The sequence below is a fragment of the Chelonoidis abingdonii genome, chromosome 3 (genome assembly GCF_003597395.2).
Source record: "Chelonoidis abingdonii isolate Lonesome George chromosome 3, CheloAbing_2.0, whole genome shotgun sequence".
In the NCBI taxonomy this organism is placed as follows: Eukaryota; Metazoa; Chordata; order Testudines; family Testudinidae; genus Chelonoidis; species Chelonoidis abingdonii.
In genome coordinates, this window is record NC_133771.1 from 98,111,256 (window position 1) to 98,137,257 (window position 26,002).

Below are 26,002 nucleotides of genomic sequence, written 5' to 3' on the forward strand. Positions count from 1 at the left end.
TTTTTTTTCAACAAATAGTTTATTTATAAAAAAAAGCCATTTCTATCAACCCCAAACTATTCGCAACTTCATACTGAGTTCACCAAATAGTTTTGACTAAAACCAAAACACTGAAGCGTTTTGGGAATGTTGAAACTAAGCTGTTTGTTTTGACAATACTGAAACAAGAAGATTTTTTGGGCTAGTCTGACAACATGACCAGAGGAGGAAGTGATAGTGCCACCCTCCTTATCACTTTAGCCCAGTGGTTATGCCAGTCACCTCAGATGAGGAGATCCATGTTGAGTTCTCCCCTCTGCCTGATATAGAGAAGGGATTAGACCTTGGATCTCCCACATTGCAGGTGTGTCCTAATCACAGGGCAATGGAATATTCTGGTGCCAGGCTCCCTCAATCTCTCCCATTAAAGCCGTTTTATATATGTATAAATAGATTGTCATTGGAACAAGGACTTGGACTTGAATCTCACACATCTGAAGTGAGGACTCTAACTGGCAGGCTTTACAGTCATTCTCACTCTTTTTCCATGGCCCAATAACTATCATTCACAGCGGCAATTCAGAGTTTTTCAATTTCAACCAGAGGGAAAGGTGACAGGAATTGTAGCCTGGCCAAGGAGCCTGATCCGGAGGAAAAAAATTAGGAATGAACTACTACTTCCCTGAGCCAGCAGCTCAGGTGGATGCAATTCAACTGTGAACCAAAACAAAATGTCAAAACATTTTGATTCAAAATTTTTCAGAACTTTACATGCTGTGAGAAATTTTGATATTTCAACTTTTCCATCCCAATCTGAGACTAAACAAATTTTGAAATATCAGAATTTCACACAGCATGCGAATTCCAATTTTCAACCAGCTATGCCTTCTAATTTCAGTTTTGATGACCCTGTTGGTAGGAGAAGTCTATTTGGGCATTTAATTTTGTTGTTTGACACTGAACCTACAGTATATCTTGTATGTGAGCTTTAAGATAACCTGAGTGTTATCAAGTAGTGAATTTAGATCTCACGAGACATTACAGATAATGCCCATGTATGCCATTACCTTTGTCCTTTGGAACTTCTGGAGTCTTCACAGTTTTTTCTTTTACACGCTCTATAGGAAAGTACAGTGGATTTCCGTTTTAATGACTAAAAATAATAGATGTACACATGATGCATTTAAAAAGAACTAGCAAGTAACTTATGGTAAAAGTTAAACCGATATAACCCTTGATCTCTCTTTACACTTTCTGGAATTTTGTCTGCAATCAACTCTCATGTTCTGTCAGATTAAGTCCCTGATTCTTTAATATAATTCATTAGCACAGACTGCTGTCTCCACACCGAGCCCTACTGAAGTACATAAAACCATAAGAATGGCCCTGCTGGGTCAGACCAAAGATCCGTCTAGCCCAATATCCTGTCTTCTGATGGTGGCCACTGCCAGAGGCCCCAGAGGGAATAAACAGAACTGGTCATCATCAAGTGATCCATCCCCAGTCGCTCATTCCCAGCTTCTGGCAAACAGAGGCTAGGGACACCTAGAGCTTTCCATGGATGCAGAGATCCATGTAAGTGGATCTGAATATAGGACCAGATTCTTAGGGCCTCAGCCAAAGCCTGTTGGATGTTAACAGAAATCTTTCCATTGACTCTAAGTGGGCTTTCAGTCAGGCCCTTCAGTTCAATACCTTAGGCGGGGAATATGTATTTTAGCTCAGTAAGAGTACTGAGCACCTTTATTACATTATATTATTAATATTGTATGGAACACATCTTATTAATAGCCATTTCCTACTGGTGCTAATCTGGTGGCCTCTGAAGTGTACAGGTCAGTGAGCATTTGCAGAGGTTAGATAGGAAATGATGTTTTCAAAGGGAGGAAGCAATTTTGGTCACTTGGTTGGAGTGAAAGAATGTTACCATTTGTAGGAATGCTAATTAGAGTCAATCATAATCCTTCTGAGCTGATATGGCACTTAAATGCCAAGAAGAACTACATCCCCTTGCAAGGATTACTGTAGGCTCTGTATAAACCAATGTTAGCTAAATCCACTGTAATAACAGTGTTGAGCCAACAGAAGATTCTCTCTAAACTAGATTTAAAACTAGTTTCCAATTCTCAACAGCTGCAGGCCCTCCAGACTATCAGGACTGGATCCCAAGGATCTGTCTTAATCCACCACTAAACTCAACCTGACTTTAGACACAGGCTTTGCTAATACAAATTCATTTCCAGTGGGGACAGAGCCTTAAATTACCTGCATGCATCTGATCTGGGAGACTTAGCAGACACTATTAGCAGCACCAGAGGTTAGAGGCAGGGTGCTAGATGATCCTTCTCCCAACATGGAGTGGGGAGACACAGCCCAACAGTTCATCCCTCCCTGCTGCAGGTGACATCCATGAAATTTCTTAGGTGGTTTGGCCGTTGAAAAAGCTCCCAGCATTCTCTAGCAATTAGGGGCTAAGCAGCAGAAGCAACAACTAACAGCAGCACCAGGGGGCTATCCAAGGTGTACTTATCCCCTATCTTCATGAGCCAGGGATTCAGAGACACATGGCCCCAAGATCTCCCCTCTCTTTCCATCAGCCACAGGGAACAGTGATTTTATATCATCAATCGGCCTAAATGATGTCAACCTTCAAGCTGCTCTAACTTGTGTCAGGGACTGACCTGGTCCATGATGGTCTCAGGATCAGGGGAACATAAAAATAGCTTAAAGCCACCTGTCCCCTCTCTGCCTCTCACTGCTCCTTTATCAAGCACAGATTAATTCCAGATGACAAGCTATGACCATATGATTTTAGAATAGGGACAAGCAGCAGGAATAAATAAATTCATCAGAACAAAGATCTTGTTACACAAATATTCATACTCTAGCAATAAAACAGAAGAAAAAAAGAAATAGGACATCTAATCTGAAAAAGTCATCACTTTCTGATTCTTCTTATTGGGCATCAGAGGACATTTAAATTTACACACCATAATTTTCTATTTTTAAAGGAAAATACTTGCTATAAAAGAAAATACTCCACTGAATGCTACAAATAGGATTTTTTTTAACTTCAAATAAACTACACACAATGCATAGCAAGTGCGATAAAGGACCAAAGAGCAGCAAACACTACACATCTGTTTCTTTCAATAACATGTAGTGTAAGTACTGTGAAAGAGATACAAACTGCTGACTTTTTTCCTTGTGTAGAAACATAAAAATAAATAGAGCACATAACTGGATAACAATAAAAGATATGCACTGGAACCCATGCCTCCTGAGTTTCTTTGGCCTCAGATTAATCCAACAAATCAAAATTAAACCAACCTGAAATTGTTGAAGGGGCTTTCCTATTTCAGCAAACAGCTGAAGATTTAGTGTTACATTTATAAATAAGTCTCAGATTCTTCCCCTAATAGGAAGATATTTCTTCTGTAGAAGAAAGTAAATTTATTAAGTATTCTCCTTAATTGGAATTTATTAAACTAGAAGTGGACCTGACTATAAGGTTCAAGGACATTTGATTCAGCATTTCTACTAGACAGAGAGCCACTGTTATGGTCAGGCTGGAAGAATATTCACATCTGAAATTCCTTAAACAAAATTCCTTAAACAAAAAAATGCTTAGTGCTATAGCTGGCCTGAATCAACGCTCCTCTTCACTCTTTCCTGCCTTTCTACTGGCAGTAGTAATAAGGAAAGTATTCACACATATTGACTCAGTTTCATAGCAAGAGTTTTGATTCAGAGGATCTTCATCTTTCTCTTATTAGCCCAAAACTCACTCAGTTGCCCAAAAGAGTCTGAATTAGATACCATGGTCCCTCTTTTCTTACAGGGATTGTATTGATCACAAAAATATTTAAATATCTCATCCCAAACTAAAATCAATGCCTTTATTCCATTTTCCAAGAACACCAACATTGAGCTCACAGGCTCCGTAACAGGGATTAGGACTTGGCCTGAAGTCCAAAGCCAGCCACTTGGGTACATATGATTGAAACTAGATTTTGTGCAGTAGTTTCCTTTTTTTGAAATCGTGGCCTTCAGATGCTGAATTGATAAGAGCTATATCGGTTCTCTCCTTTGCTTTCTCTTAAGTTGATTTTCATTAGCATGCCAAATCCCTACATAGCATCTACCTTTTTCTTTCCAAAAGAGATTCAGCAAACTTTTCACATCCTATCAAAGACTGGTTGGATGGAAAGTACAGGGATATTTTTGGTTCATAATGTTTAAACTTATATACAATCCTAGTATCAGAGGGGTAGCTGTGTTAGTCTGAATCTGTAAAAGCAGCAGAGAATCCTGTGGCACCTTATAGACTAACAGACGTTTTGGAGCATGAGTTTTCGTGGGTGAATACCCACTTCATCAGACGCATGGAGTGGAAATTTCCAGGGGCAGGTATATATATGCTAGCAAGCAAGCTAGAGATAACGAGGTTAGTTCAATCAGGGAGGATGAGGCCCTGATCTAGCAGTTGAGGTGTGAAAACCAAGGGAGGAGAAACTGGTTCTGTAGTTGGCAAGCCATTCACAGTCTTTGTTAGTCCAGAGCTGATGGCGTCAAATTTGCAGATGAATGAAGCTCAAGCAGCTTTCTCTTTGAAGTTCTGGTCCTGAAGTTTTTTTGCTGCAGATGGCCAGCCGTTAAGGTTCTGCATATAGTGGGCAGGGAGTTGAAGTCTCCTGCTAGGTTTTTTGGTATATTGCCATTCCTATATCTTGATTTGTGATCCCATTTATCGCTTTTCCGTGAGACTGTGCCAGTTTTCGGCGCCGATTGTACAGAGCAGAGGGGCAGGGGGCTGGCAGTAGTGGGATGGGCGTATATAGCTACGTTGTGCCGCGGGGAGGCGTGGCGGCAGGGGTCAGGCCATGAAACATGGCTATATTGGTGGCGGCATCTAGGGCTGGTGGTAGTGTGGCCATAGGTGCGTTGGTGGGAGTGACGGTTGGACAGGTGATTGTGTGCTGGGGGGGTGGCGGTTAGCGGGTACAGGGAGCCCCCCAGAGCCCCCGGGTGGCGGGGAAGTAAATCACAATCGCTTGCCTCATAGACGCATCGGGTGAGACCCGATCGCTAGCGGGCACCGATGGATGTAGAGGGCTCTCGTCTACAAAACATGCCGCAGGCGCTCATCGCACAGATGGAATACAAGCTTCAGGAACAGTATGCCCTGATGATAGCCACAGCAAACTGCTGCCGGAGCTCTGTTTTGCCTTTATACCACATCCATCAGACTATTTTCATAAATTTGACTGCAATATTTATATCTCCAGATCAGTGTGCAAACTGCTATGGCTCTCGCTATTGGCCTTCACAATATAGTTCCTAAATGTTTTTATGGCTGACCTGCGAACAACGCTTCCTCAGTCTCTCCTACTTTTTCTACGCCCTTCTTCCACCTACGCTACAGATGACATCTTTCATTCATCTGCTACCCATGGGAAGGAGCACCTCTGGAAATTTCCCACCACTACGATTTCGACAGCTCAACCCACCATCAACCTCGAGCCTTTGTATCCTAATCTCATGGGAGTGTCCACTCTTCTAGACAGTTACCGGTGCAAATAAGGACTGGTCACATGACACCCACCTCTATATCGAAAACCTACTCCGAACCGCTATAGCCTACCTCATGCCTCTCAGCTTCCATTCTCCGGCTCACACTGATTTCAAGACATTGGTCTACAGTCATAGACTGAGCGTACAACCGCATTTCTGCTCTAATTTTTACTCCCTCAGAATCAGAGACTTCAGTACACCTCCTACAAAATCACGTCCACCAAGTCATTCCTCAAAACTATTAATACCCGCACAAGGAAAATAAGGAAACAGATCAAACAAAGCCAGACGTTACGCCGAGCAGCCTCCTACCTGCTAGACAAACCCAAGCAAGAAACGCAACAGACTCCACTGGCCACCACATACAGGCCCCCAGCTAAAACCCCCAATCGCATCATCCAGGGATCTATCAACCCATCCTGGAACAATGATCCCACACTTTCCACAGGCCTTGGGTGGCAGCACCAATCCTTGCCACAGACAACCGCCACCTGAAAACGTATTCTCATCAGCAACTCGCACACGCACCATAGTAGCTGTAGCTCAGCGAACCAATCCATGCAACAAACCTCGATGCCAACTCTGCCCACATATCTACACCAGCGACACCATCACAGGACCTAAACCAGATCAAGCCACAACCATCACAGTTCATTCACCTGCTGTCCACTCAACAATGATAATAGTACGCCATCATATGCACAATGCCCCTGCTATGTACATCGGCAACTGGACAGACTCTACGAAAAGGATAAATGGACACAAATCAGATATTAGGAAAGCGCAATATACAAAAACCTGTAGGAGAGCCATTCAGAACCTCCCTGGCCACACATATAGCAGACCTTAAGCGTGGCCATCCTGGCACAAAAAAACTTCAGGACCAAGAACTTCAAAGAGAAACTGCTGAGCTTCAAATTCATCTGCACAATTTGACAACCATCAGCTGCTGGAACTAAACAAAGACTGTGAATGGCTTGCCAACTACAGAACCGAGTTTCTCCTCCCCTGGTTTCACACCTCAACTTGCGTAGATCAGGGCCCTCATCCCTCCCTGATTGAACTAACCTCGTTATCTCTAGCTTGCTTGCTAGCATATATATACCTGCCCCTGGAAATTTCCACTCCATGCGTCTGATGAAGTGGGTATTCACCCACGAAAACTCATGCTCCAAAACGTCTGTTAGTCTATAAGGTGCCACAGGATTCTCTGCTGCTTATACAAGCCTAGTACTTATATAAAATGGATGTTTATTAATTGAGATTTTTTTCACAATTTTACCTTGTATTTCTTTTACTTGTTAATTTATATAATAAAAAAATAAAACACATAGGCGTTGATCCTGAAAACAGTTACACACATACTTAACTTCAAGTAGGTGTGTGGCCTGACTGAGTTGAAAAAGCAGTTACTTATCCTATTGAATGCACCTACTGAATGCATCCCATGCACGTAAGCTCTGATTCAAAGCTGGTGCAACACACACAGCAAGAACACACACGCAGCCAACAACCGACAGCACTGAATAGGCAAAAGAGAATACAGTGGGGAAGCAAAATGTTATCCCTGAAGGGTTGATGTGCTCCAGTGAAACTGAGTGGGTATGGGACTTGTGCACGCTGCATACATTTGGTTTTTTGGATAGTAAGTTTAATAAAGCCCCAGTTTTAAAATCATCCCTAGTCTGGGAGTGTAACATTGCCTTTTGGAGAAAGGAGCAACAGACAGGCATCTCCCTGACAAAGTATCTATCTCCAAGGCAAAAAAGGTACCTCTCATCATTAGGCAAAATAGCTGCATCACAACATGGGCAAGTTTTAAATGCTAGGGAGTTTGTTTCAGGCATAGCAGCTAAATTTCAGTACCTGACAAGTCCCTAAACACACACACAAACACAAATCTAATGTCAATGAGCATGAAAAAAACCCTACGTTAATTATATGATGCAGTGTCCAGAGAAGCAGGTTTCTGTCTTGCTGTTAGGGATGAGGAGAAGAAACTGAAGGACAATTGGACCTTGATGTGCCCTTTATGCCCTTGGATGGGAGGGAATGAGGGATCCAGGGAGCAGATGTGGGCCCCAATGGACACTGCTTGCTGAAAGAATCCAATCTTGTCCAATGGGGTGCATGCACACTAGAAGTGGAATTCATATGAACAATCACTTGAAGAGCGGGACTATTCATGTGTGAATGTGTTTGTGGGATAGGGGCCCTTATCATAAAGTGGTAAATCAGCATGACTACCATGGCTTGAGTATATGTCTAGCAATTCAATTGCTGTCTCTTTCTTTATAGTTCACTAATTTACATGTAGTGTTAGTCTACATAGAGAAAATAAACTAAATTCCTCAGTTATGCCTGTTCGAAATAATACAAAAGAATTACCGTAATCTAATATAAGATATTATTATATTTACATATGTGGTGATACTTCTTATGCTGAAGAACAAAGCACTTTTTAAATTATGTACATACACATATTTCTTCATCCTTGAAATGCAAGTAACTCTGGAGTGGAGGGTAGCAATAAGGGGGCTGAAGGGGGCACAGCATGCTGAAAAACAGTGACTCGAGGGAAACCTTAGTTGAGTTAACCATCTATACTTGAAAAAAATGCCATAAGAAATTTTAAACTTACATGAGAAAGAAAGGGAGAGAAAAAATAGTCAGACAGACTTGCAATTCTAAAGACTCAGGTGGTTGAATGGATGAAGCAGTGAGCTTTTACCTTCGGCCTTTACAAAACCCAGAAGGCATGTCACTATCTATCACACTTTCATACCATTTCATATGCTACTGTTTTATTTTATTCATGTTACAGCCACAGGTTTATACAAGCAGTTCAATTCAGAACTTTCCAACTGCCTCTAGAAGACACTAACAGTTCTTTATCTTTATGAAGTTATAGATCTTAATCACTGATGAAGATAGTTTTCATAATGAAGAAGCATTTGTATATTAATAGTTCTGTGGCTTCTACATTCTAATTAGTTAACACTATTTGACTCTCCCCTCATGGCATATATGGTAAACAAGATTTTGACAATTTTAATATTCAGATTGTTTTTAAAGATAGAGGAAAGCCCCCGCTTGAATCAGTTATAATTATAATAAAGTTAGTTACAATAATTTTAAACCAACAAACATCCTCTGACATTGTGTATAATTACCTTTATCTTTTAAAGCTGCAGGATGCTTTACTTCCTTTTCTTTGAAATGCTCTGTAAAAATATGTAGTTGTTTAATTAACAAACCAAAGGGTTAAAGGCTAAACTCTGATGACTCAGTGACAATGCTTAATCAGACAACTGATTGTTTGAAACAGTCCCCAAAACCATTTCAAAATTCAGTCAAAAACACTGATTTTGATCAGGTCTAATATGCTTGCAAAATAAAACAATGAATTTTATGTAATTACAATGCGAGAACAAAGATCACTTAAAACTTGTGCCATATTTTCTGAAATCCTTTGCAAACCTTATCAAATGCTTCTCAATTCTGAGGCTGTAAGTCTGAGTTTCACTGCAAACATTTTTGCATTGCCTCAGCTTTGTTCTTCACCTACAATTCAGGCAGTAATAATTAGTCTCAATATTTCTTAAATTCTGAAAATTTATTTTCCTCATCATTCCAAAATTATATTGCATGTTACAAATAAAGACATCCATATATAATGGGGATTAAAAAAAATCTAATACTCTGGCAATTGTAGTATTTTTTGCTGCTATATTACCTTTATCCTTTGTTGCAGCTGGAGGTTTCACTTCTTTCTCTTTTACAGGTTCTGTAAAGAAATGTTTAGCACAGATACAGTGAGAGTCACAAGCAAAAGCCTGGTTTGTGAAATACAGAGACTGAATCGTATGAGATAATGAACCAGTTAGACAGTATGAGAAACTCTAGCTATACAATGGCACAAATGGCAAGAGATGAACTGATTAGAAGTGTTGTGTGAAACCTGCCTGTTTAAGTTCACAGTATGTGTTTTGTTGATTTCATTATGAAACTTGCTTGTTTAAACTTTAATAAATCTTGCAACCTCCCACAAGTCCAGGATATTCTTTTAATCTTAGTTGTCATCTGAAGGGAGCAAAGTGACCCATTTCCAACTCTCAACTCTTCAGATAATGTTTCGGTGACCCACTTTTGCCATCTTCATTTTTCAAGGGGTCAGCAAAATAAGCTGGATACTTTTGAATCCTCCCAGTATCTTGCTGGAGACAGATAGTCTGTCAACCCTCCTCCATTCTTTGGTAACAGGTTAGGAAAGATGCCTCTGCTCCTACTAGTCATTTAATGCTTTGAGGTGCCTCAACCCCTTAGTGAAAGTGCATTACATGGCCAGCAGGAATAAGAGAAGGACTAACAATCAAAAAAGAATCCTACAAAAAGTGGAAACATGGACGAATTGATAAGGAGGAGAACAAAAGAATCGCACAAGCATATAGGAACAAACATGAAAGGTTAAGGGACAAAATGAGTTACCCTAGCAATGAACATAAAAGGCAATAAAAAAAGATTCTTTAAAAACACTGTGATCTAGAGAAAGATGAAGAAATGTAGGCCCTCTATTTAGTGGGGAAGGAGAGGTAATAACTGATGACAACAAGCAAGCAGAGTTGTTTAATGCCTATTTTGCTTCAGTCTTCACTAAAATGGTTAATGGTGACCAGATACTCAATGCAAGTAATATTAACAACAGGATGGAAGGAACGCCAGCCAAAATAGGGAAAGAATAGGTTGGAGAATATTTAGATGTTAGCTGTATTCAGGTGGGCTGAGGCAGATGAAATTCATCCTAGGGTACTTAAGGAACTAGCTGAAGCAAACTCAGAACCATTAGTAATTATCTTTGAGAACATCTGGACTATCTGTGAAGTTCCAGAAGACTGGAGAAGGGCAAACATAGTACGTTTCTGTAAAAAGGGGAACAAAGAGGATCCAGGGACTTAAGGACCAGTCAGCTTAACTTTGATACCTGGAAAGATACTGGAACAAATTATTAATTAATTTGTAAGCAGCTGGAGGATAATAGGGTCATAAGGAATAGCCAGCGTGGATTTGTCAAGAACAAATCATGCCAAACCAACCTAATTTCCTTCTTTGTCAGGTTTATTGGCTTTGTGGATAGATAGGAAACAGGAGATATGATATATCTTGATTATATAGTAAGGCTTTTTACACAGGCCCTCATGACATTCTCATAAGCAAATTAAGGAAACATGTTCTAGGTGGAATTACTATAAGGTGGGTACACAGCTTGTTGAAAAATGGTATTCAGCGAATCATTATCAATGATTCTCTGTCAAACTGCAATAGTATATCTAGTGGGGTTCTTCACAGGACAGTCTTGGGTCTTGTATTATTCAATATTTTCATTTGTGATTTGGATAATGGGGTAAAGAATATGCTTATGAAATCTGAAGACGACACCAAGCTGGAAGGGGTTGAAAGCACTTTGGAAGACAGGATTAGAAATTAAAAAAAACTTGACAAATCAGAGAATTGGTTTCAAATCAACAAGATTAATCAATAAAGAAAAGGACAATGTACCTTACTTAGCAAAGAAAAATCGAACATACAACTGCAAAATAGAGAGTAACTGGCTAGGTGGTAGTATTCCTGAAAAGGATCTGGGGGTTTGAATGGATCACAAAGTGAATTGGAGTCAACAATGTGATGCAGCTGGGAAACATGCTAACATCATCCTGACATGCATTAATTGGAGTGTCATATGTAAGATATGGGAGGTAATTGTCCCACTCTGCTTGGCACTGGTCAGGCCACAGATGGAGTACTGTGCCCCCTTCTGGGTACCACATTTTAGGCAGGATGTGGACAAACTGGAGAGAGTACAGAGGAAGGCAAAAAATATAATACAAGATTTAGAAAACCTGACTCAGGAAGAAAGGTTTAAAAACTGGCCACATTTTGTCTTCAGAAAAGAAGACTGAGGGAGAACCTGATAACAGTGTTCATAGATGTTCAGGACTGTTATTAAGAGGATGGTGATCACTTGTTCTCCATGTCTACTAAAAGTAGGCCATGAAGTAATAAGCCTGTGAAAGAGCGTTACCAGCAGCACCCTGATCACTAACATTGCGGCAGCCTGAGGAAGGCTGAGGGCAATTATACAATTTCTGATGGGGGATTGTGAGCCCCTGGGTGACAATCATTGGGCTAACAAGGTAACAAGCATAATAAAAGGGGAGGAAACGGGAAGCAAGGGGAGTTCAGAAGATGGCTCTGGGGTGAGTCTCAGCTGGGGAGTGAGAGCTGCAGGAAAGCCTATCCTTGCTGTAAGCCTATATTGCATGGTATTACTGTGTAAGAGGGGAATAAACACACACCTTGGTGAAAAACAATCAGTCCTGTGCATGACTGTGAAATGATCTGCACTGGCCAGGCAATGCAGTTCACCGGGTAGGAACAAAGGTGCCCAGTGACAGGCCTTAACCCGCAGCAAGGGAGATTTAGGTTAGATATTAGGAAAAAAAACTTTCTAACTCTAATGGTAGGTAAGATCTGGAAGAAGCTTCCAAGAGAAGTTGTGAAGTACCCATTATTGGAGCTTTTTAAAAACAGGTTGGACAACCACCTGGTCTACGTTGATTTGGTCCTACCTCAATGCAGGGAGATGGAACTGATGACTTCCTGAGGTTCCTGCCAACCCTACACTTCTATTATTCTATGACTTTTTTGTTATGTGTTTTGTACAGCAGCTAGACTAATGGGGTCCTGGTCCATGACCGCGGCATCTTGCTGCTATAATAATTTGCAGACAAATAGTGGTGGTGGAAGGTAGGCAGGCCACCAACAGAAAACAAAATATTTAGGAAAAGCAGGCCTACTTTGCTCTCTGCCACGCTTCCCCTTCACAGCTCTCCTAGGAAAGTGTGAGAAATATCAGGTCATCTGGCTCTAAGGAGCTAGGAGTGGGCCAAGAATCCAGTGCTTGAAGATGCTGGAGAGCATTGTGGAAGAAGACAGCCTAGCTTTCCCTGCAGAAAACAACAGGCCTGGGCCTAAGTTCTGCTGGGAATAGGAGTGCAGGTCTGAAACTTGTCAAAGTTTGCTGAAAGACATGAATAACCTCTTTTATTGGTTATTATACTAATTGAATCTATTTCCCTATGTTAAGTTCTCCTCACATCTTCTATGGGTCATCTCAATTATCACTTCAAAAGTTTTTTTTCTTCTGCTGATGATAACTCATCTCAATTGATTAGAATCTTCCTGTTGGTATGCATACTTCCACCTTTTCATGTTCTCTGTATGTATAAATAGCTCCTGTCTGTGTGTTCTACTCTATGCATCCGAAAAAGTGAGCTGTAGCTCAGGAAAGCTTATGCTGAAATATATTTGTTAGTCTCTAAGGTGCCACAAGCACTTCTGTTCTTTTTGCGGATACAGACTAACATGACTGCTACTCTGAAACCACTCTTTTACTGGAAGACTGAAATCACACTTCACTTTTTCTCATCCTAGCTTTCTAAAATGTGGCATACATCCAATGTTCAGAGATTTATCAGTGCAAGAATGAAGCTTTTTGTTTCTGTTTTAATACGTTGCTCTTTGTAGGACAAGTCTAGTACCTGGAAATCTGCATATAGAGAATTCAGTTATACTGAGACTTCGCTTCTAGCAAAGTTGACCAAAAGCTGATAAAACCTCATTTCTGGTTATAGTAAAGCTCTAATCTGTAGAATAAATTAGTTCAATGGAAGTGTGTTACATTGTATTCATGATCATACAGAGAAAGAGCCTCTCTTTCAAATAGTTACAATTACAAAAGAAAAGGTCAAGTGAAAGTTTGTTAAATGAGGGGGGGGGGAATCATTTTGTTGGGATAGGTTTTTTTTATCCTTAAAATATACAAATTGTCCGTCTATTTTCAAATGCCAAACTCTGCAATCACTGTTTCAGCCATCTGATGCTCAAAATATAGAAAAGAAACAATTCAATGCCAATGTTGTGAAACAGTGTTACCTATCTAATATTACTATCAAAAAGACTCAATATTAAATATTCATATATAATGTTACCATCAATGAAATGTAGAGCTAAGGCTGAAAATTAACTACGTCTTTGTGCCTCTGTATTGTAGGAGTCACCCAATGGCAGTCCTGTGTACCATGCCACATCCTGCAACTCCCCAAAGTAACAAATGGATGGGCAAAAGATGGCATTTCTGCCTTTGGAATCAGTGCCTCAATGCTTATGTCAAGACCCCTTATGTGATTTGAATGCAGCTTTTGTTGTCAATTCCAGCAATGACAATATATTTAATTATATTAGCAAAATAAACCACCTAGCATCACACACTGCTAAACCCATTAAGTTCAGAAGCCTGCTTATAAGAACTCAGGTAATGCGCATCTCCATTACTAATAGCACCATTATTGCATTATTCCAAAAGATGTCACACTAATGATTTGATTTCAAGAGATCAAAACACTTGTGAACTCAAAGCCTGAATCGTTACTGACTAGGTCTTACATTCCAAGTGATCCAATAAACCAGAAAGCCATTCAGAAAATGCTGCCAAGATTAATGCCATCGCCAGGAAAAGCTTAGCTTTTGGGATGGTGCTGGATCTGATACAGACATCATTCAAGAATTAAAAGAAAGCTAGGAAATAATAGCTTAAATTATAAATAGATATAAGACATACTGTGACTAGATGAGCAGTTTGAGAGCTATCATATAGTTGAAATACTATATTATAATTATCACAAAATTATAGTCTGGTATGTAGGATAGCACCACTAATTCACACCAAGGCCCTCTGGTTTTTATTCTGCACTGGTTCTCAGCATTAAACTTCTACTGACATCAGAATACACAGCTGAGATACTTACTGAGGCTAATGGAGTCTCAGTGACAATCAGAGAGAAGAATTTTGTCCATAAAATAATATTTTTTTTGTAATCTAGGTTTTTCACAGCAGTGTTACAAAGAGGTGAGAAATCTCCTCATGGCCAAAAGAAGCAGAGAGCAAACAGTAAAGAGATCCTAATCCTCTGCTTTAAAATAGAAAAGAATTTCTTAGCATTTTTATGTGAATACCTCTGTTTACTTGAACCTATTCTATCTAATCACCCCTCCCATAATAATAAATAATACTTGGCTCTCATATACTTCTTTTCATCTGTAGAGCTTAAGGTGGTACTAAGTCAGTTATAGGGAACATGTGTGATAAAGCTTACTTGTTTCTTTCGGCTTTGGTTTATCTAAACAAAAAACAAAAACAGAAAAACTCTTTAAACCTTTGTTTCTTGTGGGAGCAAAAATGTAATGCTAACAAAAAATGTGTTGTAATAGAAGAAACCCATAAAAACATCTTCAGTCAACAAACAAAAGAAATTAACCTTAACTGCTAAGGATTAGAATTGAAGTTATTACCATTTTATGGCTGCTTGACAGAATATGTGAAATGAGTTCATGGACTCAGTCTAATTTGTAGTGGACATGTAACCTCACCACAAACACAAAAAATCAAAACAACCTGTACAATTTTCTACTCATTAGCCACCTTTGTAGCTGTCTTCAGTAACCCAGGGAGTATTGTGACTTGGGGGTACATCTACACATCCAGCTGCAGAGGTAATTTCCAGCTTGAGTAGATGCACACACACTAGCTCCAATCCAGCTAGCATGCTAAAAATAGAAATGTAGCCCTGGCAGTGCGAGCAGTCAGATGGGCTAGTTGCCCAAGAACATACCTAGGGTCCTGAGCAGGATTTTATTTGGGATGGCTATCCCATCCTGCTGTGCTTGCTACACTTCTATTTTTAGCATGCTAGCTCAATCAAAACTAGAATGCACATATGTACTCAAGCTGGAAATTACCCGCCAGCTCAAAATGCAGACCCACCAGGAGCATAGAGGAAGCAGGGTAAGTAGTAATTCACTGCTACCCTCTACTAATAACTTAATATCCTGCCCCGCTCCCCATTTGCTCAGCTACTTTTGGCTGCTCAATAAAGGGATGGAGTTAAAGCTCTGCCTGTACACTGAAGTTTTTCAACCACCCTGCTCTCCTTTAAACATTTTCCAAAGGTTGCACCAATCTCTACATTTCCACTAATATGAAAGCTAGTAAATATTATCAATAATAATTTTCCTACCACTATTTTGCCCAGGTCTATATAGGAGTGATTTAACATGAAAGGCAAAACAGTTTTAATACATGAACATTTTATTTTGAAACACTAGAATTCTTGCTAGGGTTGTTAAATTAGCAATGCTGCTAACTCGTGATTTTATTATGACTCCCAGTATTTTGTGCTGCTCATAAAACCCCAGCCCCTAGAATCAGACAAGTAGGTGAGAATCTTAAAATTAAAACTGTATTCTTAGCCCTTATGTTTGTGGAGAAAAGCTTGAATACATGACCTAAGTAAATCCTTAAGGCTCAAAAACCAGAAGGAAAATAAATAGAACCCCAAAATGATGATTTAAAAACAAAAACAAAAAAACCTCATGATTTTTAACCCATCTCATGATTTTTAACCCATCTCATGATTTTGGGGCCCCAATTCCTGAATGTTTGGGGTTGGCAATACTGAACTAGCATTACAGTAGGATGGATATTCTTCCTTTTCTTTTTCTTACTGAACACTGGACTCTGACAATTAATATCACAAGTGATGTCACTGCTTAGTTTTAGAGACATGTCCATGTGTGGGATGGTGCAGTGAGTGAGCTGCTAGACCTACTACATCATAGTCCAGCATAGGATGCCTGCAGCAGACCTCAAGCAGACTACTCAAGTGGCCTTTGGCCCATCTCTAGGGTGAGAGGTAAAAGGATCTCTCCTAACACCCTTTACTAAAGCCCTTTTACTGAAGTTTTTCACAAAAAAATACCAGAATTTTACTCAATGGGTTTTTACATGAGTGTAAGGCTACATCTACCATTGCAGCTTGGGGGGTGGGGGGATTCCCAGCATGCACAGCTGAACTCACAATATCTCTCATCAAGCTAACACTAAAAATAGTAGTGTAGCCAGGGTAGCATGGGCAGAGGCAAGTGGCAACAGGCAAGCCACCCATAGTACAAACTGCCTGGACCTCATTCAGGTATTCAGGGTGGCTAACCTGTGCTGCTGCTTGCGTTGCCCATACTACCTTGGCTACACTACTAATTTTAGCATGCTGGCTCAATGAAAGCTAATACAAGTATGTCTACATGAGCTGGGAATCACCCCCTCCACACACCGCCCAGCTCCACTTGTAGTCGTAGCCTAAGACAGGCCATCAGCCTTCCCGTTTTTCTTAGGATGCAATGCAATCTCCAGATCTTTGTAGAGACATAGCACTAGATCCTCAGTGGTGTAAGCTGGCACAGCTCTGTTGATGTCAATGGAACTACATTCACTTATCCCAACTGAGAATCTGATCCATAGATGGTTGAAGCTCCACTTGTTCTACCACATGATTGTCTCCTTTATTTTTTTAAACAGAGATTTCCATGTTGCTGAATGAATGCCACTGCTTTCATATTAGTGGAAATGTTAAGACTCCAGAATGGTTTGTTCACTTGAAGCGTCTCTGTGTGTTTTGTATTATGTAAGTAAGAGACTGAGCCAGAATCCTATCTGAAATTCTCTCTTCTCTGGTAAACTGAACAGATCAATGGCACAGACTGACAGAGTAATGAATTTGAAGGTTATTGCCATGAAGCTGTCTGTTTTTTCCCCTGTGCCATTGTCTTTCTAAAGCAGATAATGTCAAAATATTTCAAGTTTCTCTTTACCTTGCTCCACAGCCTTCGTTCTTTTTTCTTCCTTCTTTTCAGGTACTGCTGCAAAACAAAGATAAGGTTTTCCAGTCAGAAGTGCTGCCCCCCACACAGAGCCTTTCTGAAGTAATTAAATGTCTACAGATTTCTTTGAAGGAAATGATTTCAAAGTCTTGTGACCACAAGATAACCTCCCTTCCTCACAATAAACTGGTAACACTTTTTTTGACCTATCTTATAAAGAAAATGAATAAAGTGAAAGAGGATACTTCATTTCTTTCAAAAATGAATAATACAACATTTCCTTCTTTGTTTTGAAAGAAACCTCAGGCCAGGTTGTGATGAACCTGGCATGACTGCACAGAGAGCCACACCAGAGGCTTTGTTTTGCATAGTCATGCAAGGGCCTCTCTCAATAACAGTCTCTATACTCCATACTAATGATGAGTGCCTGTATGAAACCCTAAGATAAGTGGCTTGCTGAATCAGAGACTATGCACATGTTTCACTTTAAATATGAATAGTCCTACTGACATCACTGGGATTATATCACTGAAATACTTATTTAATTCCTTTGCACGAATGGTGTGAGAGATTATTTGGTCCCTGTGGTTATTTAGCAAATCAGCTAACAGGTGGATGTCCAGGAAGTGTGGCCACACCCACAAAAGAAGGTCACAGTTCCTCCTGGCACACACCCAAATAGAGGCCTTCATATTTTCTGACATTTAACATAACATAATTGGGAATATGCAAGATCCTCAGGAGATCAGTAAGTCCATTTAATAGAATGTATAAATTCTTATTATTTAGGGAAGAAAAATTTGCAAACATCTGTGTTTAGTGATAAAGTGTAGTGCCAGCTTAAATCTGGTCCAACATTTAATATCTATAAAATGCAGTTCTTACAAATCCTTAGGCCAAATGAAATCTCCTTCAGTGTTTGAAACACAAAAAGAAACTGTAAGGGAAAATGTTTTAACTGAATTTCATTGAACAACTTGAGAGAAATGCAAAAAGTAAACAAAAGATAAATTGCAACAGGTAAACTATGTTGAGAAAATTATTTTACTTTCAACAATCTAAGGTATTTTTGGTAACATAGGTAGGCCCTACCAAATTCATAATCCATTTTGGTCAATTTCATGGTCATAGAACTTAAAAATCATAAATTTAATGATTTCAGCTATTGAAATCTGAAATTTCATGGTGGTGTAATTGTAGGGGTCCTGACCCAAAAAGGAATTGTGTGTGTGGGGAGGGGGGGTCGCAAGGTTATTGTAGGGGGGGTTGCGGTACTGCTACCCTTACTTCTGCACTGCTGCTGGTGGCACCGCTGCCTTCAGAGCTGAGTAGCTGGAGGGCGGCAACTGCTGGCCAGGAGCCCAGCTCTGAAGGCAGAGCCGCCAACAGCAGCAGCACAGAAGTAAGGGTGGCATGGTATTGCTGCTGGCAGAGTGCTGCCTTCAGAGCGGGGCGCCCAGCCAACAGCCACCACTCTCTGGCTGCCCCGCTCTGAAGTCAGCAAAGAAGTAAGGATGGCAAATATTGTGACCCCCCTGCAACTCCCCTTTGGGTCAGAACCCCCAGTTTGAGAAATGCTGTTCCCCCCCATCTGTATAATATAATGTAAAAGCACACAAAAGACCAGATTTCATGGTCCATGGCATGTTTTTCATGGCTGTGAATTTGGTAGGGCCCTAAACATAGGGAAATAAATTTATTTGTTTATATTGATAGAGTTTTCATTGGTAGCAGCATCCTTTTCATTTGTTTTTTTTCAACCTGGCACAAGAAAACATTCAGTATAAAACTTTATGCTACAGTCCATTGCAAAAAAAAAAAAAAATACGTTCAAGGATTTTGCTTTTAAAACTAATGTAAATATGAATGGCTACAGTCTCCCATGTTTACACACATTGAGTAGTCCCTGTTGAAATCAATGAGGCTATTCACAAGGGTTTGATCCAGCAACATCCTGAGGACTCTGACCCCACTTCACCAGAACATGCCAGCAAATGCTCAACTTTAAGGGCTTGTCTACACTACAGAGAATATAATGTCATAACTGAGGCATTGTAGTTATGCTGGCACAGGCATAGTGTAGATTCATCCTACAGAATTGGAAAGGTTTTTTTCCTGTTAATGTAGAAAAACCACTTCCCTTGAGCAATGGTAGCTAGGGCAACAGAAGCATTCTTCCCTCATCCTAGCTGCATCTACATTGGAGGTTAGATCAGCAAAGGTACAGTGCCGGTTGTAGATTTTTCAAATAGATAATTTAAATTCTAAAGTGTAGGCCAGGCCTAAGAATGTGAGTAGTCACATTGACTTCTATGGACTTAAGCACTTAGCAAAAATTAAGCACATGCTTATGTGCTTTATTGGTTTAGTAGGATTGAGCCTATTGTAAGGTGCCACTTGCTGTGAATAAGAGCAGTGGAAGCTGGTACTAAATGCATTTTAAAGTGTGCATATAGCCCCAAAACTACTATGATAAGGACCAAATGAATTTTTAAACATGCTTGTTTTCTCAAACTACATTTACCTGTCTTAGCTGGAACTGCAACAACTTGCTGTTTGGCTTGTCCAGTTTCTGAAAATTCAAAACGTTGATGGAATAAAAAACAGTCTGCAGAAATACTTCAAAGATACCAGCTAACAACCCAAAACAGCATTTACTATGAGCAAGATTAAAACAGCAAAAGACAGCAAAGCTAGCTGTAGAACATACTGCAATATAAAGTGCTTGTCTGTTAATGAAAACAATTTTTCTGATGATCTTGCATTTATCAAATCAGGAGAAAGACATAGCAAAGAGAAAAAAATTATGAGAAAGCATAAAAATGAAATAATGTTGGTGAGGTCATTCTAATATATATAGTCTGCACATGAAGGCCTGAGAACCAAGAATTTGATAGTAAAATAAATCTACTGAAAATAAATGGACTTGACTAATTCAGTTCACTCAGCAGGCATATAACAAGCTAGAAACAGGGTTAAATTTCCTCAAAAACATTCTAAATCTATGAAGAAGACACTTTTGACACTTTGATTCTTTGTCAGAGAAATCCTAAAGAAGCTGAATAGCAAGTGCCAGGACTTTTCAATGTTAAGAAAAAGATGAGGCTGACCTGCAAAACTCAGCTCCAGATTTCCAGGCTCCCAACATTCAAGGCCATTTGGATTCAAGGTTTTGGTTAAGTTGATTAAAATGATAGAGGCCAATCATGAAATTTGATCCAGATGCCAAACCTTACCGCCCCACATTCCGTCCCCACCATGCAAAAAAGATTTGGTGGTATCTAGACTCAGGGGGTTTGGTTTGGACCTTTCTTGGGTTAAGAGATTAGCTTTTCTCCATCACTGAACAACAAAGCTTAAAATTAAAAACAGTAATAAACTTCCCTACTCTGTCATAATTTTCACTTTGAGATTCTTTGCCCACAGGGAAATCTCTTCAAGATTACCACGTACCACTCAGAGCTAATGAATTTTCAAAGCTGCTGCACTGTCATTTCTATACTAAATGGGTATGAAACACATTTTTTATTCCAGAACATAGATAAAGTTCATGCTGAAATTAAAAGTGTCCCACTGAATGTAGATCAAAGAAAGAAATTCTTGTAAACATTCCACTAAAGGTATGGAGATATTTTGATCTATGAAACACCAACATGGCTGCACTCCTCAGGTCAAAAAGCCCAAGTCAAATCATGTGACATCTGGGAACAAAGTATTCTCTGTCACCTTCTGCCTCATAACTGCCCCCTCATCTCACCCCAAACAAAAGAAATTTTTAAAAAGTAAACTAAAAATATTAAAAGTCAAAACACCCCTCTACTTCAAGTAAAGTTTTGATTACAAAAAGGGAGGGTGGCAGAGACTCCATGAAACCTACTAGAGATGTTGCCATTCCTATAGATTTTATTTGGAGGATGCCCAGATACTACAGTGATGGGCAGCAGTATAAAACACTAAGATAGGTACATGACTTGACAGACACAGACATTACTGATGTTCAAAGAGTAGTGTTGCATAAAATTCCCTGGGTTTGCTGCATTCATTTTGGTTTGGTTATAATAGAATTTTTATAAGAGTGTGTTACATTCAGGCCAAGATCATACATGTCCAGAATAATAGCAATGTAGGGCTGGAAGGGACACCCTGGTCTGAGGCAGGACCAAGTAAATCTAGACTACCCCTGACAGGTGTTTGTCCAGCCTGTTCGTGAAAACCTCCAATGACAGGAATCCCGCCTCTCTTGGAAGCAAAACTGAACTACCCTAATAACTAGAAAGTTTTTCTTAATATCTAATTTAAATCTCCCTTGCTGCAGATTAAGCCCATTACTTCTTGTCCTACGTATGAGTCACTCAATGAAGTTAATAGGCAGCTGGTTTATGACAACCATAAGGAAGAGGTTCTTCACACAACACACAGTTAACCTGTGGATCTCATTGCTGGGTGATGTTGTGAAGGTCAAAAATGTAACTGGTTCAACAAAGAATTAGATAAGTTCATGGAGGATAGGTCCTTCAATGGCTACCTGCCAAAATGGTCAGGGATACAATCTCAGCTCCGGAAGTCACAAAACCTCTGACTTCCAGAAGCTGGGACTGGACGACAGGGAATGGGATCACTCAATAATTCTTCTGTTCTACTAATTCTGTCCCAAGCATTTGGCTCCAGCCACGTGCTGGACAGGATACTGGGCTAGACTGACATTGGTCTGACCCAGTATGGCTGTTCTTAATGTCCTGAATTGGAGAGAGACCAGAGGCACTCTATTCAATTACCAAAGAAGAAAGTTTAAACATAAACTCCTCTTGTAATCACACCATGATTGTTCCTCTCAATGAATATGCTTCAGAATGTTCAGGCTTCGGCAGCAGTTACTGAGCAGTTACTGAGTTTGTTAGCCAAACTGCATCCTGACAGATGCTGAGCTTGAACTGTTGTTAGGATACAGATATTCAGGCCTGTCTGCAAAAGCCTATACTTTAAGAATTTAGGTGTATTCTTATCACTTAGCTAGTTATAGAGGGATAAAAGAAAGAATCAAAAATCACTGTCTGTGTAATGGACTTCTCTTACTGTGACAGTCTGAGGCCCGATTCTTCAGCTAAGCAGCAGAGGCCAGCCATAAACTGGGAAATGTATGGTCACATCCTCACATTCCAAACTAGTCACATTGAAATAAGGTGCTATGGGGCTGTTAGGAATACACCGTCCTGATTATTCCTATCACCTCCAGAGAAGGGAAGAGTCCTAGGTCCACGTCTACACTCCGGGATAATATCGAATTAGCTAATCGGTTTTTATAAACTGATATTATAAATTCAGATTTCATGCGGCCACACTAGGCAACAGTAAATTTTTGGCATGTGCGTCCATGCTCCGAGGCTACGTCGATCTTCTGAGCGTTGCATTTGGGTAGCACTTCCGTAGTATCCAAGTTCCCGCAGTCTCCCCCACCCCTTGGAATTCCAGGGTTGAAATCTTTAATGTCGCGGGGGTTCTGGGTAAATGTCGTCAGTCATTCTTCTCGGGAAAAATCAGCTGACAATGCCTTTCGCGCCATTTTTTCCTGGAATTGCCCTGGCAGACGCATAAGCACGGCAACCATGGAGCCCGTTCAGCTTTTTTTTTTTTCCGGCAACCGTATGTGTACTGGATGCCAACGGAACAGAGAGGCCGATACCTCAGCGCTACACAGCCAGCATTCACTTGCTTTGCAATGATAGCAGAGACGGTTACCGGTCGTTCTGTAACTGTCTACTGCCGGAGCTAGATCTGGCAATGGAGATGAACGGTTATTCTCTCCCTCTCTGTACTGTCCGCTGCTTATGATGCCCTGCCGAAAATTTTGAAAGAAAATTGGATTGATCACTTGGGACTGAGTCAATCCCTCCCTCTTAGGTTTTCTAACAATAGAGTCCGTCCTGCCTAGAATAAGAGAAAGTGTATTAGAGAACCAGTGTATCAGAGAGCACCAGCTGCTCCGTGTCATATTTCATGGGGGGTGGCCCCTGCAAACAACCGCACCCGTGCTTCCCTCCTCCCCCAACCTTCCTGGGCTCACCGCGGAGTGTCCCCCGCCACCCATTGTGTGCATGAAGTTTATAAAGGAATCAGGAAATAAGAAAGACTTGTTACGTGAGATAAAATGAGGGGGAGGCAGCCTCCTGGGGCTATTGACAGTCCAGGCGTTACAGAATCTGTTCTCTTACACAGGAAGGGACGGGGCTGAAAGACCCAGTTTGCTATGATGAAGATGCTTATTAGCCGTTCTGTCTCTATCTACTGGGAGTAACCAGGAATCATTCCTCTATGATATTGAGCAATTATCAGGCATGGGGTCTGAGGATGGTGGGCAGTCCTACAGCACCGTCTAACCACCGGGGAGGGGGGAGAGGGAGAGGAGCGGATACTGCTCTTCAGTGCTTCGTTAGCACCGCGTCTACCAGCAGCATTCAGTACACATAGGGTGACATGAAAGTATCAAGGAATGATTTCTTCCCTTTCTTCATGTGTGGGGTGGTGGGGGGAAAGAACTGAAGCTGTTCCCGCTGAACCACGCCAGACCACTGTGTTTGGAACCTACAGACATGGGAGCTCAGCCAAGAATGCAATACTTTTCCAAGAGACTGCGGGGACTGTGGGATAGCGGAGTCCCAGTACCCCTCCCTCCTCCATGAGCGTCCATTGGTCTCTGCTTCCCGTTACGTTGCACGCATCGCTGTGTATCCTGGAGTTTTTTTTCAAAACGCTTTGGCATTTATGTCTCTTAATGGAGCTCTGATACAACAGATTTGTCCTCCCCATACAGCGATCAGGGTCTAGTATCTCCGTACGTCCATGCATGCTGGAGCTCTTTTTTGGATTTGGAGGACGCATCACCACCGTCTGATCGAGTCCAACGCCCGGGCAGACAGGAAATGTAATTCAAAAGTTTCGCGAGGCTTTTCCTGTTATCACCTGCCTGCCTGATCCGAGTTCAGATTGCTGTCCAGAGTGGTCAGTGGTGCACTGTGGGATACCGCCCGGAGGCCAATAACGTCGATTTCCCTCCACACTAACCGTAATCCGATATGTTAATATCGAATTTAGCGCTACTCCTCTCGTTGGGGTGGAGTACAGAAATCGATTTAAAGAGCCCTTTATATCGATATAAAGGGCGTTGTAGTGTGGACGGGTACAGCGTTAAATCAATTTAACGCTCTTTAAATCGATTTAAACGCATAGTGTAGACCAGGCCTGGAAGATGTAAAAGGAAACTTAGTTTGATAGCATCCTGTCTGGCAAGAACTCACTTATCAATAGCGGGAAGTGAAATTCTCATTTCTGTATTGTTCGATCATTGTAGTATCCACTTCCCTATCGTTTATGTGTATAATCTGTCAGGTTCTGTGATTTTTTTTATGTCTGCTGTATAATTAATTTTCTAGAGTGTAAACCAATTAAGGTGGTGGGATATAATTGGTTAAATAACCATGTTACAATACGTTAGGATTGGTCAGTTAAATTTCAGTAAAACGAGTGGTTAAGGTATAGCTAAGCAGAACTCAAGTTTTACTATATAGTCTGCAGTCAATCAGGAAGTAATGAGGGGGATGGAAACAGGGACTGGGGATGGGGGTGGGGGAATTGGGATCATGTTTTGCTAAAGGGAGAAATGGGAACAGAAACAGGGACACAGGCAAGGCTCTGTGGTATCAGAGCTGGGAAGGGGGACACTAAGGAAGGAAACTGGAATCATGCTTGCTGGAAGTTCACCTCAATAAACATTAAATTGTTTGCTTCTTTGGACTTTGGGTATTGTTGCTCTCTGTTCATGCAAGAAGGACCAGGGAAGTGAGAGGGTGAAGGAATAAGCCCCCTAACAACTGTTTTCACAATAGGAAGATGCTAAGTAAGCAGATGAAAAGCAGCAATGGGCAAATAAATAGATATAGAAGACAAGGACCACATTTAATCCTAGTTTAAGGTGTAACTACTTCAGCCTAAAGGAATTTAGCCCACAATACAAAGATTTGGTCCATACAATACAAAAGAATTCCACCTTTGAGTCTTGCTGAGCAGTGAAGGAAATAGTAGCAGTATTTTAATCATTACAGTCTTTTCATTATGAAACAAACCATGTGGGAGTTTCAAAATTAGGATTAAATTCATACTAGATGTTGATAAGTGAAACTCCACTGAAATTTATAGTTATCCCAGGGTGGATTTTTGCTAATTTAATCTAATATAGATTGTTGACTGACTACAACAAAGAAAATGTAAAAGGGAACTTTCCTACCTTCTCTATGTGTCTTGTAAGAAATTAGAAGGTTGGTTTGTGTTTTGTCAACTGGGTAGGTTCTTGCTCTGTATAGATAACAGGGCAAAACAAATGAGACTCATGTGTAACTTACTACCTAGGAGAAGGCCTCCCTAGTAAAACTGAATAGGGAGGATAGAAATTTACTAACAGAATGAGCCAACCAGCAATTCCAAGGCCATAAGAAGTGGAGAAGAAAGAACGTAAGAGCGGCTCTACTGGGTCAGACCAAAGGTCCATCCAGCCCAGTATTCTGTCTTCCGACAGTGGCCAACACCAAGTGCCCCAAAGGGAATGAACAGAACAGGTAATCAGCAAGTGATCCATCCCCTGTTGCTCATTCCCAGCTTCTGGCAAACAGAGGCTAGGGACATCATC

At 40.6% G+C, this 26,002-nt stretch overlaps 1 protein-coding gene across 1 annotated transcript in view; it reads right to left on the reverse strand.

Moving 5' to 3' along the window:
• Positions 1 to 26,002, reverse strand: part of TRDN (triadin) — a 331,687-nt gene that overhangs the window by 78,315 nt on the left and 227,370 nt on the right. The window contains exons 22-27 of the mRNA XM_075064568.1: positions 19,850 to 19,897; positions 17,317 to 17,364; positions 14,766 to 14,789; positions 9,290 to 9,340; positions 8,727 to 8,777; positions 1,047 to 1,097 (exon numbers count right to left, since the gene is read on the reverse strand). Coding sequence (XP_074920669.1) covers positions 1,047 to 1,097; positions 8,727 to 8,777; positions 9,290 to 9,340; positions 14,766 to 14,789; positions 17,317 to 17,364; positions 19,850 to 19,897 — 273 coding nt within the window. The remainder of the gene's footprint in view (positions 1 to 1,046; positions 1,098 to 8,726; positions 8,778 to 9,289; positions 9,341 to 14,765; positions 14,790 to 17,316; positions 17,365 to 19,849; positions 19,898 to 26,002) is intronic.